Raw genomic sequence first — 12,203 nt, forward strand, 5'->3', positions numbered from 1 at the left:
GGGTTCAGACCACCTACCGCGACGTCTGGGCTGGCCAGGCCAACCCCGCTCCCCCAGCAGGCGATGGAGAGGACACCCAGTTACTCTGCAGCGCCCTGGAGCTTTCGGAACCAGACTCACCTCCCACCCGGCAGCTATTTTTTGATGCTTCGCAGCAAATCGCACCGTGCAGCCCTTCGGGTTCCGTAGCAAAGGGCCCGCCGCGCGCGCGGATCTCCTCCTGAAATCACGGGAAGGATCCAGCCGCAACATGCCAAATGGATGGGACTTGAACACCCAAATCCTCCGGGCGACGAAAGATCTCAGCCCGAATGTATGCGAGGAGCTTGTAAAATCAGGCTCCCAAAGCATTGAGCTCAAAACTCGCCGTGTTCAAGATCAAACGAGTAATCTCGACGTCTCCACCCCCGGAAAGCGATCACTTAGTTGCCTGGCATGGCTGGTGTGAAAGGCAGCAAGGGTTGGAGGAGGCCTGGGTGACCCTGTGAAGGCAGGGGCTGGTAGTTCTCCTCTCCAACTCCAACCTTCTGGTGAGGGTGGCCACACAGCACTGCCACGTGCCAGCGCTGGAGCTGTCTCAGTGGTGAGCGAAATGGGATGGTGCCTCTGCCATGCAGGAAGGACTTTGGGACCCAAAAAAAAAAACCACCAAAAGAAAACACAGTCTAGGGTGGCTGCCACCTGGGCAAAATTCTCTCTGGGAAGAGGTGCCTGTGGAGCTTCTTGTGGGGGTGGAAAGGCAATGGGAAGAGGACGGACCCTACAAAGGTCCTACAAGGCCACCACAGAGTGTCTTTGCTGCTCCTTCAGCCAGCACAGGAGGGCGAGAAACGGCAGGCCTATGTGATAGGACCGGGAAAGGACCCAAAACACACCTGGAGGTATCTTGTGCTTTCTTCAGACGTGTTAAGCATGGATGAAACAAGGACGAACCACCATGGCTTTGGCTGGGTGGGATGGGAGAAGCACCCGCCATAAGGGGGTATGCTGCCCTTCCGAGGCCGGTCTCCAGGCTCTCATAGTCTGAACCCAAAGGTTAATCACCACGCCGTATGTTAATTTTCCCAAGTCAAGAACCGCTCTCTTTCAGCAGTTTTGAAGTTTGCTGCCTTTCATTGAATTTCCCCGCCTGTGTTAGGAGAGCAGGTGAGCGGGAGATCCCAATTTACTTTCTCTGCAGTCTAGACTATTCATTACTTTCCTGTCTCTAAATGAAGCAGGCGCAGTCCTTTCAATACCTCCATAAAGCATTCCCTCCCCAGGCCTCTAATCATTTTCATTGTCAGCCTCTGAACACTTATTATTTCCACTATATCCCCTTTGGAGATCAGATATCCAGAGAGGAGCCCGGCACGTTAGCGAGGGTCTCCTCCGGATCTCTGCTGTGAGCAGGCAGGCTTTCAGAAATATTTTACATCCCTCTCCCTAACCATCCTCATATTTTGTTTTACTTTTCCGACAGCAAAAAAAGGAAAAAAAGACCCCGGAGTCGTTGCGGATAGCTCAATAAAAGCGTAAATGATTACAATTAATTTGGATCCCGACGACGTGCATGCATAGCTCGAATTATTCCTCGCCGTGCCTTGCCTTGCAGTCATCAGGGGTGAATTTTATCTGCCATTGTGCTGCCCATTCACCTAGCTTTGTGTGGTCTGACAATATCTCAACCCAAGGTGGTATATGGTTGCAGGCACTGCCGCTCTCGTTATTTACAATGGCTAATTAAGATCCTGCTACAACCTTCATCCCACCCTTAATTCTTATGAAGCAGCCAACAAAAGGTTTTGATTTCCTTTTTGGCTGGAAGACCTTTTGGCTTCTGCAAAAAGGGGATTAAGAATGAAAGCACATAAAGGTATGTGCACAATCACAAAGTCATAACAGCTCTCCGAGTGCAGTCTCCCAGGAATGAAACGCAGCATTAGCAAGAAGGGCTAATTGGGACCGGTTTTAAAGAGTGCACATTGTGTAGCCGAGTCCGGTAACACTTTTGATCAGGCAGACAACACAGCCACAAATTGCTTTCTTCCCCCTCCAAAATACCTGACCCCGCAGGAAATGGTGTTTTACCTTTCCCAAGCAACAAAGACAGACAGACGGGCAGACGGACGGTGCGCGCGAGCTGGGTGAGCGCCCCACGTCCCACCAGCAGCCCGGAGAAGCCCGGCTCTCCGCGGGCAGATGCAGGGTCCCTGTCCCCCTCCCTTGACCCCAGGGTGCCCAGGTGCTGGCTCTGATGGCGATCGCCAATGTCATCGTGACTTCAGGATGGGATGGAGCCATACACATGTAACTCGCCCAGGTTTTCTCCCTGGGGAGCGTTTTGGGCACTGCCGTCGGCTGCGGGTTGCAGAGCAATGGCTCTCCATCACCTCTTTGCCTTCCCGGAGAGGCGGGTGCAGGTTCCCGGGCTCCGGTCACCTCCAGAGAAGCCTCCCCATGGCAAACCTTGCTCCGGAGGAGGCAGCCCTCCCCGCTGCCCGGCTCTCCTTCAGGTGGGCACCCCTCAAAGGCTCTGCCCGGTGTGTCCCGGTCCCCGGAGCCTGTCCCCAACCCAAAGGCCTCCCTTCTGAGTCCCCACGTCACCGAGCCAGCTCTGCAAGCCAAGCTGGGGAATCTGGTTCGTTAGCTCTTGGCAATGCCATCCCCCAAAATGTCATGGCATGCAGAAATCTATGAAAACCAGAGACCCGAGACATGTGTTTTTGTTTGTTTGCATGTGCCAACATTTCCAATGGCTCAGAAATGTGTGCCTGCGAAGGCCGCATGTGTGTTATTCATTTAGGATCATTTTCAGCCTTTATAATAGGAGGCTCATTTTATCCTTTTGAAAGCTCTCGAGCAGAGATGATCACAGCCCTAAAGCCTGCCATGGCTGTAAACAACATTTAAGCTCCACATAGCTGTCTCTCCTTGGAAAATAGTCCCACGAAGGAGTGGAAGGGTTTTCACTACGTGCTCGTGTCAGATACATAGATAGATAGGCAGCTCACTCCTCTAGGCTCCTTTGTAAGCCCCAGCCAAGATTTTTACATTCTGATTCATGCAAATGCGATCATATGATCAAAGTAACATGTGCTACCTCCCAGGAACTAATGCACTAATCGTTGGCGCCCCGCAGGCCATGGCCTATCGCACACCATCGCTTTGCCTCCTTGTTCCTGACGCTGCTTCCTCCTGTCCTCGCACACAACATCCCTCAAGCAGACAGCTGGCTCCCAACCAGCTGCGATGGGGGCTTCAAGCCGGCTCTCCACGTGGCCTCGCTAATCTCTTGGAGAACCTTCCCTCGCGTCCCCTCCGCTCCACCCAGGGCAAAGTCTCTGATGGAGCATCTCTCCCGGCTACCGGTGGAGAGGTGGCGTATCCCACAATGGGCCCGGGTCCCCGAGTTGGGAATTTTGGGGGTGAAATCTTCCAATTGCAAATTTCTCCCCTGATTTCCATAGCTCCTTTCATTTGCTCAGGGTGGAAGCAGGTTCAGAATTGCCCCTTTTTGGGAAAAAAACAAACGAAAAAAAGGCCCTTCCAAGCCTGGGACTCCATAAGCTGGTGAAAAACGCAACCCAGGGGAGGAGCAGGTCCTCGGCACCCGTCTGGGAAGGAGGAACTGTGGCATCACCTGTGGTGCTTCCCCTGGGTGGGCCATGATGTCCTTCATCCAGGACATCCCTCAAAATGCACTGGGAACCTTTGCGCTGACTTAACCGAGGAAGCAACTCCCATTAGAGGCTTCGATGCGGTTACACCTCGTGTTATTCCTGGCCGCCGCGGTTGTTTTTTTCAAAACAAAGGCGGTGTTTTCTATCCTTTAGGCCCAAGCAGACCAATTCATCTCTCTTCAGATTGGTTTGATGTGGCTTGGGAAACTCAAGCGGTCGTTTCCCAAGCCTGGCGTAACTCGGTTGTGCTTCCTGTGGCTCAGCCATGGGTCCCCCAGGCTGGCAGGCGCCGGGGATGTGCAGACAGTTACCCTTTTGTCTGCTCCAAAACTGGAAATCAGCTCTTGCCCGGGGAGGTGTCGGCCACCTTCGGGCTGCCCTGGTTGGACTGCAACTTTCCATAACTTTCTGAGTAGAAACGAATCCCACCCAAACCAAACACGGTCAGGTACTGCAGCGATCCCCACCAGCCCAGAGCTCATGGCTTGGCTTATCTCTGTGGGCAATCACTAAATCCGTAGGTCTTGACCACCAGGGAGATCCCAGCATGTGCCAGACCTTGCTGTGGGACAGAGACTTTGCAGGTGATGCACCGAAGGGGATGCTCGTAGTCTACGTCTCCTTGGGTTGGCACCTCAACGTGAGCGTTGTGAACTTAAAATGCCATGGGAGAAAGGAAACGGTGTTATGAGCTTTTTTTCCCATCAGTCAGGATTCAGCCTCTGGAGAAAAGGGGGTGGCAGCAGGGGGGCAGCAGAAACGTGTAAGACACGGCCAACCTGAAGAACGTTTGGGCTCTGGGCCCCTCAGCAGGCTCTGGGGAAAGGTGGTGGGAGTTATCGTCCCTGGAGCGAGGTGGCATTTGCTAAAGAAACATCAAACTGCCACAGAAGCGGCGTTTCAGGTGGGGACTGATATCTATTCGGAGATTTTGAAAACGCTGAGAAACAACTGAGAAATAGGCAGGTGAGATTTTTTTTTTTACACATCAAATACTGCTTTATGCTTTCAAAATGAAGCTTCTCATTTCTCTTTTTTTTTTCTTTCCCCCCTTTAAAATTACCTATATTTATAGAGATGAAGCAAATTGTTAAATTGGGTGAATTAAATGCTTTTGGTAAACCCAGATCTCTCCACCCAGTACTTTGTCTCACTTTTAGAAAAAGAAAAGTTTCAGTTTGACCTGGTTTTTCCTCCCTAATTTTTCAGCTCACACCGTTGGAAATAACAGAGTCTACGTAGGTTACATCATTCGTGAGGAATCTCCTCTCATCCGCCTCCAAATGAATAACAACAAACATTCAAAAAATAATTGAAGTTTTATATATATCCCTTGGCCATTCAGGTGGTATGGCTGGCACGAGACATAGGCACTTTAAACAGCTGTTGTGAATCTTAAGTATAAACTTCCACCCTTTGGCACCCCACCAGGAAATTATGCATAGGAATATACCTGCTTTCCCTTGCAGCAGACAAAAATCACGGTGTTTAATACCTTGAGAGTGGACGGGAGAGAAAAGCTCTTTTCCCGGGGGACGTCCGGGCTTTGTCTGGCCCTTTCTGCTACGTTGGACGAGCGGGTCCGAGCGGGGCTCTGGGCTACGCCGAGACAGGCAAAGGGCTTTGCAGGGGGTATTTGCAGCTACACCGACCCACACACGCCTCCTCCTTCTTCATCGGCAGATACCTGCGTTGTAGAAGGAATTCAGTGCCCTGAAAAAGAACAGCCGCCACTCCACACACACGCTTTTTCACATGTTACAACCTTGTTTTTCAACAGTAGGAGCCAAATTCATGTATGTTTTCTGTTACTCAGCCTATTCAACCTAGAACCAACTCCGTTTGCTCAGAATCGGGTCTTCCTTGGTGGACTGACCCTCCTAGATGAGACAAAATCTAGATGACCTTCTTCAGCTGAAGGCTGAGGTCCTGGCTGAAATCGCATTCCACTGCTTTTGTGAAAGTACGGAGACACCAAAACGCTCAGTGAATCCGGGGAAAGCTGACGGACATCCACTGGCCAAAACACAGCCTGTAGCACAATGCATGTGCCAGTCACGCCTTGCTCCGAGAGCTGCTGTAGGCTGGGTGTTTGCTTAAACCAGACCTAAATTCCACCTTGCCGTGTCTCCGCCAGCCAAGGTAAATAAGCTATTGCAAAGACCAAGACGATTCACGGCGGTGCAGCTGGCCGGGGTGAGCCCAGCTCAGGCCTCCTGGTGCTTTCCAGGATCCTCCCCAAGCTCCGCTCCGTTTCCACGTGCATCCCCCTACAGACCCACCGGATTCATGGGCACTAGAGCATCCAGCTTATTTAGGCTATGGCCTTAACTCCAGAAGTCATGGACGTAAACACTGGTTCTTATCTTCTCAACACTGAGCATTAGGGCAGCATCCCTTCCCCAGACCTTGTTATTTTTGTCCCGAGGGCTTCTTCCTCACCTTGCCTCACCTTGTGACATTGGGTCCCAAAAGCCCACAGAAGCTAGTATTAATTGTGCAGGTGTCATACACGCTGGCGTGTAAGAGGTGATGTGGCTGAAGGGCTCGATCCCTCTGCATAGGTGGGCTGCACCTTTGGGCAGGTGCAATAATCCCCCACCTGCAGAAGGGCACAGATAAAACCGCGAGCGTGGCCCTGGAAGAGGCTTCCCCGCTGCCTCACATCTGCAAAATGCTCATCTCTAACTGTGAGAACCAACGCTACGGAGATGATCCCGAGCTAAAGAAGACTACGAGGACAGCCCAAGAAAATGAGCAACAAGTTTCACGTGCCCATGCTCCCGAAAGACATGTTGCCAAAAGCCGGCCGTTGGCAAGAGGGACAGATCAGGCTCAAACGGGGCAGAGCGGGTGCTCCACGGTGTGGAGCCCCCACGTTTGCATCAACAAGGCAGAGGCAGAACAGAACTACTGGCTGTCAAGCAGGAAAGACCACGCCAGCTCCAGGGCTCCAGCTGCAGGGTTGTCAACTTGGTCAACTGCTCCCACTCGCTGATAGCTTCACAGTCCAGGAAAGGTCCCTGGCGAGCTGGAAGACACCTTGCCCAGGGACCAGGACACTCTCTGTCTCCTCAGCCAGTGGTGAGCCCCACACAGGCCAAGACAACGCCATGATGAAAGGTTTGTCCTGCTTGGACCAGACGCAGAGCCTGGCTGAGCTTTGACCGCCAACCCTTCACCATCACCGCAACAGCATGGGAGCCCCACCACCCAGAAGGTCTCACCAAACAGCTGTCTGGTCTGTACGACACGCTCAAAGTATTGACAAGAAACTTCCCTGGACCTACAAAGCTTCCCTCCTGGGATGGACTCACCTTTCGGCATGCCCGGTGGTGCCTGCGCCCGGCTGCATGACCAAAGCCAACCATGGCATTATCAGAGCGTGCCACTGTCTGATCTCAGCTATGAAAACATTGCTACAAATCCAGCAGTATTTCTGACACAGTAGCTACAATATGCTTTTATTAAGTCCAATTAAGCAGTGTATTTCTGTAAAATGTGCCCACCCAGAGCTCCACACACATGAATGCCATCCGTTGCTTCAAGCAATCGCCTAGCGTTACGCCCCTCGCTGTTGAGGTTATTTCCACAATAGTAATTAAATCCTCATTAAGAATTTTCAATTATAAAGTAAATGATATTTAATAGCCTGCGCGAGGAATCTCAGCTCATATTCAGGGAGCTCGAAGACTTTCTGAAAGGAAGACATGTTAAACACCGCAGACAAGCCGCTGCTTTAGTCTGGAGGCCAGCAGAGAGACTTGTCCAACGGGGACGTTGACAACCACTTGCAACTTCTGGCCTAACCACCAAGCACAACCCAGGCGCAGAAAGACCACATGCCTGGTGGCCGCAAGCACAAGGCCGTCTGTCGCTGGGCATGTGATGGATTTCATAGAATCACAGAATGTGTTGGGTTGGAAGGGACCTTTAAAGGTCATCTAGTCCAACCCCCCTGCAGTAAGCAGGGACAATTTTCCCTGTTTCTGTTCGTTCTGGAACATCTCCTCCCCAGAGCACCCTTTTGCCCAACGTCAAGGTGCGCCTGAAGGGAACCTGGTGTGAATTCTTCTCGTCTTTGCCCCGCTTTCGTCGTTGTTAATAAAGCCTAAAGAGAGTAGATGTTCAAACAGAACTACTTAACGCACACCATCCTCAGCCAAGCAACCTCTCTGACAGCACCTAACCCCGGTGAGCACCAATTCTCCTCACCACGCTGACTTTTCACAGCCCAAGGGACCCATCTCACTGCTGTCCAGTAAACCAACAACACGAGTGCCAGAGGACCCTAGTGACAATCCCCTAGTTGCCACGTGCCAGTCTCCGAACCCAGTGGGCATTGCAGGACCGGCAGCAGATCCTCCCTGGTTGCCCTCGGCCTCACAGGAGGTCCCTTCTGCCCAGCCTCCTCCGGCATTTGCCGCCTCCACCCCTTCGAATTTCCCCGACGGCAAACAAACCCTGTCGTTCTGACAGCGAAACCGTCGGTGCCATGGGCCGTGGTGATAGTTCAAGGAGAAAAAAGGCACCCATAAATCCTTCCTCACTCTGGAAATCAACTGGGTTCCTCCTCTTGGAGGCACCGACACAGCAAATCTCCAGCCGCTCCCAATCCCCCACCCCCAGCGCTCCTCTGAACTTTCCCCAAATCTCTCCCACATGAATCAATCTGAAGGCAAAGCTGGCAAGGCCTTCCAGCCCCCACCAACCAATTCCACCACCGCGCCACCGGGTCCCGCTTCCGTCCTGGCCTTCCAGGTGCTCCAGGAGAGCAGCTCCCAGTATATTCACTGGGAGAGGGGCTGCTGGAGTGACCGCCCCTGCTCAGCTGGGCTGAAGGCATCACCTGTAAGGCTGCCCAGGTTTTCGTGGCGCAGCACGAAGTGACCCTGTTTAGCACTGTTCTTTTTTCTCTAGGCTTGCGAGGTTTGGAGATCGGTTGAGATAAGCATCCTCAAGCTTGCACGCTTATCTGCGCCATCTCCCAAAGGGCTTTGATCTGCAGGATTTGGCTGCAGCTCTCAAAGTTATCTTGAGAAAGCTTGTTGGGGTGGGGGGGGAGAGTCGTTCTTCTGATTAACAAGAAAAAGCTTTCCGAGTGGCTTTGAGCATTTGCAGCCCTGGCTGGAATCAGGGAGCGTAGCAATGTCTGCACGCGGGGAGAAGGGAAAAAGTCAAGCGAGCTTCTCCTTAAAGCTCCACTTGGGCTCAGTTGTCATTTCGGCTAAAATTTGAGGTCAGCTATTGCATCGTCCTTCTTTTTTTACCCACTCCCTGTTTAATGCTGCATCACCCAACCCACGGCGGGGGTCGGTCGGTATATAGGGAGTCACACGTCGCGGCTCGACATCCTCCAAGCCCTGCGCAGAACAGCTGCGTGGAAAGCGGGATGGACCGCCGAGGAGAGCCACCGCAGGGCTGGGAGAGCTACGCGGGGTGAGGGAGAGGGATTCGCTCGGTCCAGGGCAAGTTTTTAAAAGATAAGAATATTGAATTAAATAGCTGAAACAAACAGCCCCTCTCAAAACCTCCAACGAAGGCGACACAAGCCACGCGTAAGTACGTGCTAATTGAGTCAGACGCTAATTTTCCAGTTTACCTTCTGCTTGGCCAAAGCTTTAGGAAATATTCGTTGGAGCGAGAACTATCAAATTTAGCTCCTGCTCTTGAAAAATGCCAGCGTGGGTTCCCCCGCTCTCAGCCCATCGTCACCTCGCGCAAAGATTTCTTCCTTGTGGGAACAACGAGGGAGGAGGAGGAAGACGGTGTGGAAGGAAAAGGAGGAATTACAAAATTAGAAATGCGGTTTATACTGGGAAAACTACCCCGAACGTACCCTGCTGCCCTCACGTAAAAGATAAATCCGCATTAAAAAAACCACTACTCGGGGAAGGGGAAAGAAGTGTGAACAGCAAAAGTATGTACGTGTGTTTTAAATAATTTTTTTAATTGTTGAGGCAGTAATACTTGGTTCATGGAACTGCAATATACAGAGAGGTGAAATAAATAGCTTATATATATATAATATATATAATATAGCTGGTTTTAAAATATTCCCTTATCATTGGTGTACTAGGTCATCTTGTAGTCACTTGAATGTATTTAGCAGCATTCTCCAGAACTGAGCATAATGCAGGATCACGGAGCCGTGACACCTTATGTCGTCAGAAAGGTTACAGAAGATCGATGCGTCGAGAACTCCACGGAAAACTCAATCACTGCGGCACACACCATCTTGTCTGGGGCCGGCGTGCAGCAGACAATAAATAGATTACTGCAAAACCGGCACTTTTCGGGGCAGGGTCTCAGTAACTTTGGGAAAGAACTTTGGTTTTCTTTGGTTTTATTTCTTTATTTTTAATAATTACTTTTTTTTTTTTTGTTGGGTTTTTTTTTTTTTCTCCTCTCCTCTGGGGATATGCTTGAAAAGTTGTCCTTTCCAAAAAAAAGCGAAATAAGCACCTGTGTGTCATCAACAACAAGAAGTCAATTTAAATAGAGCAGTTCATTTTGTTTTTCAAGTCACAATAAATCCCTAACAGCTTTTCCCCAGCGTTTGCCATCTAGTCTTTTATTAATTTTTTTTATTTTTATTTTTTTTTTTTTAAACACAATGTACAAAAATAGAGCTTCTTCCTTATTTTTAATGTAAAAATATTCCTCTGGTGCAGTTTTTTTTTTTTGTTTTGTTTTTTTTTTTTTTGTTTTTTGTTTTTTTTTTTTGTGGTTTATTATTGTGACACTGTTTTTGTCTATTTTTAACTGGGGTTGGTGGGTCGTATTCTCTTAGTCCTCTTGGTGACTGTTGTGTACTTGAAAGGTTTCTGTATCTCCACTTGCCCCTTTGGGTACCTCTTCATAAAATGTACATCTTGCTGGTTTTCCCGGGTCTTGGGCCCTTTCCGTGGCCGCCCCTTTTTGGTGAATCCAACATACCAGCCCGAATATTTTGCTGACATCAGTGCCGTGTAGTTGTTTTCTAGGACTTTTTCAATGAAGACGCACTCCTTGCTGGTGCCGTCAGGCTGGAAAAGGGAGGGGGGGTGGGGGGGGAAAGAAGAAAAAAAAAAAAATCATCATTATCCAAATGCAAGCTCAGTGACCAAAACCCAATTCGGCATAAATAAAATCATCACATCTGGACCTTGGTTTTGGTTCAAGCATTGTTAATAGGAGCCGTAACAAACATCAGCTGAAATAGAAATGATTTTTTTGTTTTAATAAAACACGAAAGCATGAGGTCATCGGTTCATTTTTTTGAACACTCCTATCCAAGGAGAGAAAGACCTTTTTTAAAGACAACGGTTATGTTTATCCAGTCCAGCTCCTTCAATTGCAAGCAAAGCAAGACGTTTAGCTTTGCTTTTTCCATTAGGAAAGGAGGATGAATTGAACTCATGCCAGGAAAACATCATACTCAATCAGAAAAAATAAAAAAAAAACCACCCCAGAATCTTATATGGGCCAAACAACAGCGTTGCCACTTCTACCGCTCGCTTTTGATATGTTTTTCCGAAATACTTTATGGTCTCGCATCCCTAACTACCCAAATCCCACTAAAATCATTACAAGCCTTGGTCTAAGCCTTCCCAGAGCTTTGCGAACTCGCATCCCAACAGCAACATCCTGACACCTGGCAAATAACCCGCTCGCGGAGCTCTGGGGATGAGCCGGATGGGTCCCCAGCCCCACTCCAGTCCCTGTATCCAACCGGTTATGTCGGAGCCGCATCGCACGCCCCAGGCTTGGCTCCGACTCGCATCCCTGGGCGACTCCAGCAGTAGAAAGGGCCGTTCCTACACGGAGCAGCTCCCCAGGTGGGTCAGCATCCCACCGGCACCTGAGGCGATTGCAGCTGGAGGACTATGGGGTGTCCACAGCCACCAGATCCACCCCAGCTCCACATGCCCGATTTCACACCCTGCTCTCTCAGGGTTGGGTTTTGTTTGGAAGAGGGTTTCATCCCTGGTGGCAGAGGGGACGTGGCCCTTCTCCTTTCCCCACCTTTCTAATCTCAGCCTAAAGGCAGCCACCCAGAGCTCAAGTACCTGGCTTAGGAAACCACGTCCCTAAATGACGTTGTTCGAGGGAGCCAGGATTAGACGCAGAACTGGAGCTCAGAAGCTCCTGAGCGTAAGTGCTGCTCCCCAGCCACCCTGCAGCAAAACGCCCGCCCGGCTGGGACTCCTTTCCCGAGGCAGCCTGGTGCAAACCCACCTCCCCATCACTGCCAAGGGCTGCCAGTTCCCCAACTGCTCACTGGGCCGAGATTTTGGCAAACAGGGTGTATTGGATTTGCGTGGCAAGGTTTTGGTAGGTGGCTTCTGTGAGAAGCTGCTAGAAGGTTCCTCCATGTCCGAAAGACCCAGTGCCAGATGGTTCCGAGGTGGACCCATTGCTGGCCAAGGGCGAGCCCATCAGTGATGGTGGCAGCACCTCTGGGATAACATGGTTAAGAAGCGGGGAAAAACCCAGACTGCGAGAGAGCAACCAGGAGAGAGGAGTGAGAGAAACAGCTATGTAGACACCAGGTCAGTG

General features: G+C 50.6%; 1 protein-coding gene across 1 annotated transcript in view; it reads right to left on the reverse strand.

The window, feature by feature from the left end:
* Positions 1-10,399: 10,399 nt before the first annotated feature.
* FGF18 (fibroblast growth factor 18) overlaps positions 10,400-12,203 on the reverse strand; it is a 76,031-nt gene continuing 74,227 nt past the window's right edge. The window contains exon 5 of the mRNA XM_063349115.1: positions 10,400-10,690. Within this exon, the coding sequence (XP_063205185.1) occupies positions 10,424-10,690 (267 nt within the window). The 3' untranslated portion in view covers positions 10,400-10,423. The remainder of the gene's footprint in view (positions 10,691-12,203) is intronic.

This window comes from Chroicocephalus ridibundus, chromosome 11 (genome assembly GCF_963924245.1).
Source record: "Chroicocephalus ridibundus chromosome 11, bChrRid1.1, whole genome shotgun sequence".
NCBI lineage: Eukaryota > Metazoa > Chordata > Aves > Charadriiformes > Laridae > Chroicocephalus > Chroicocephalus ridibundus.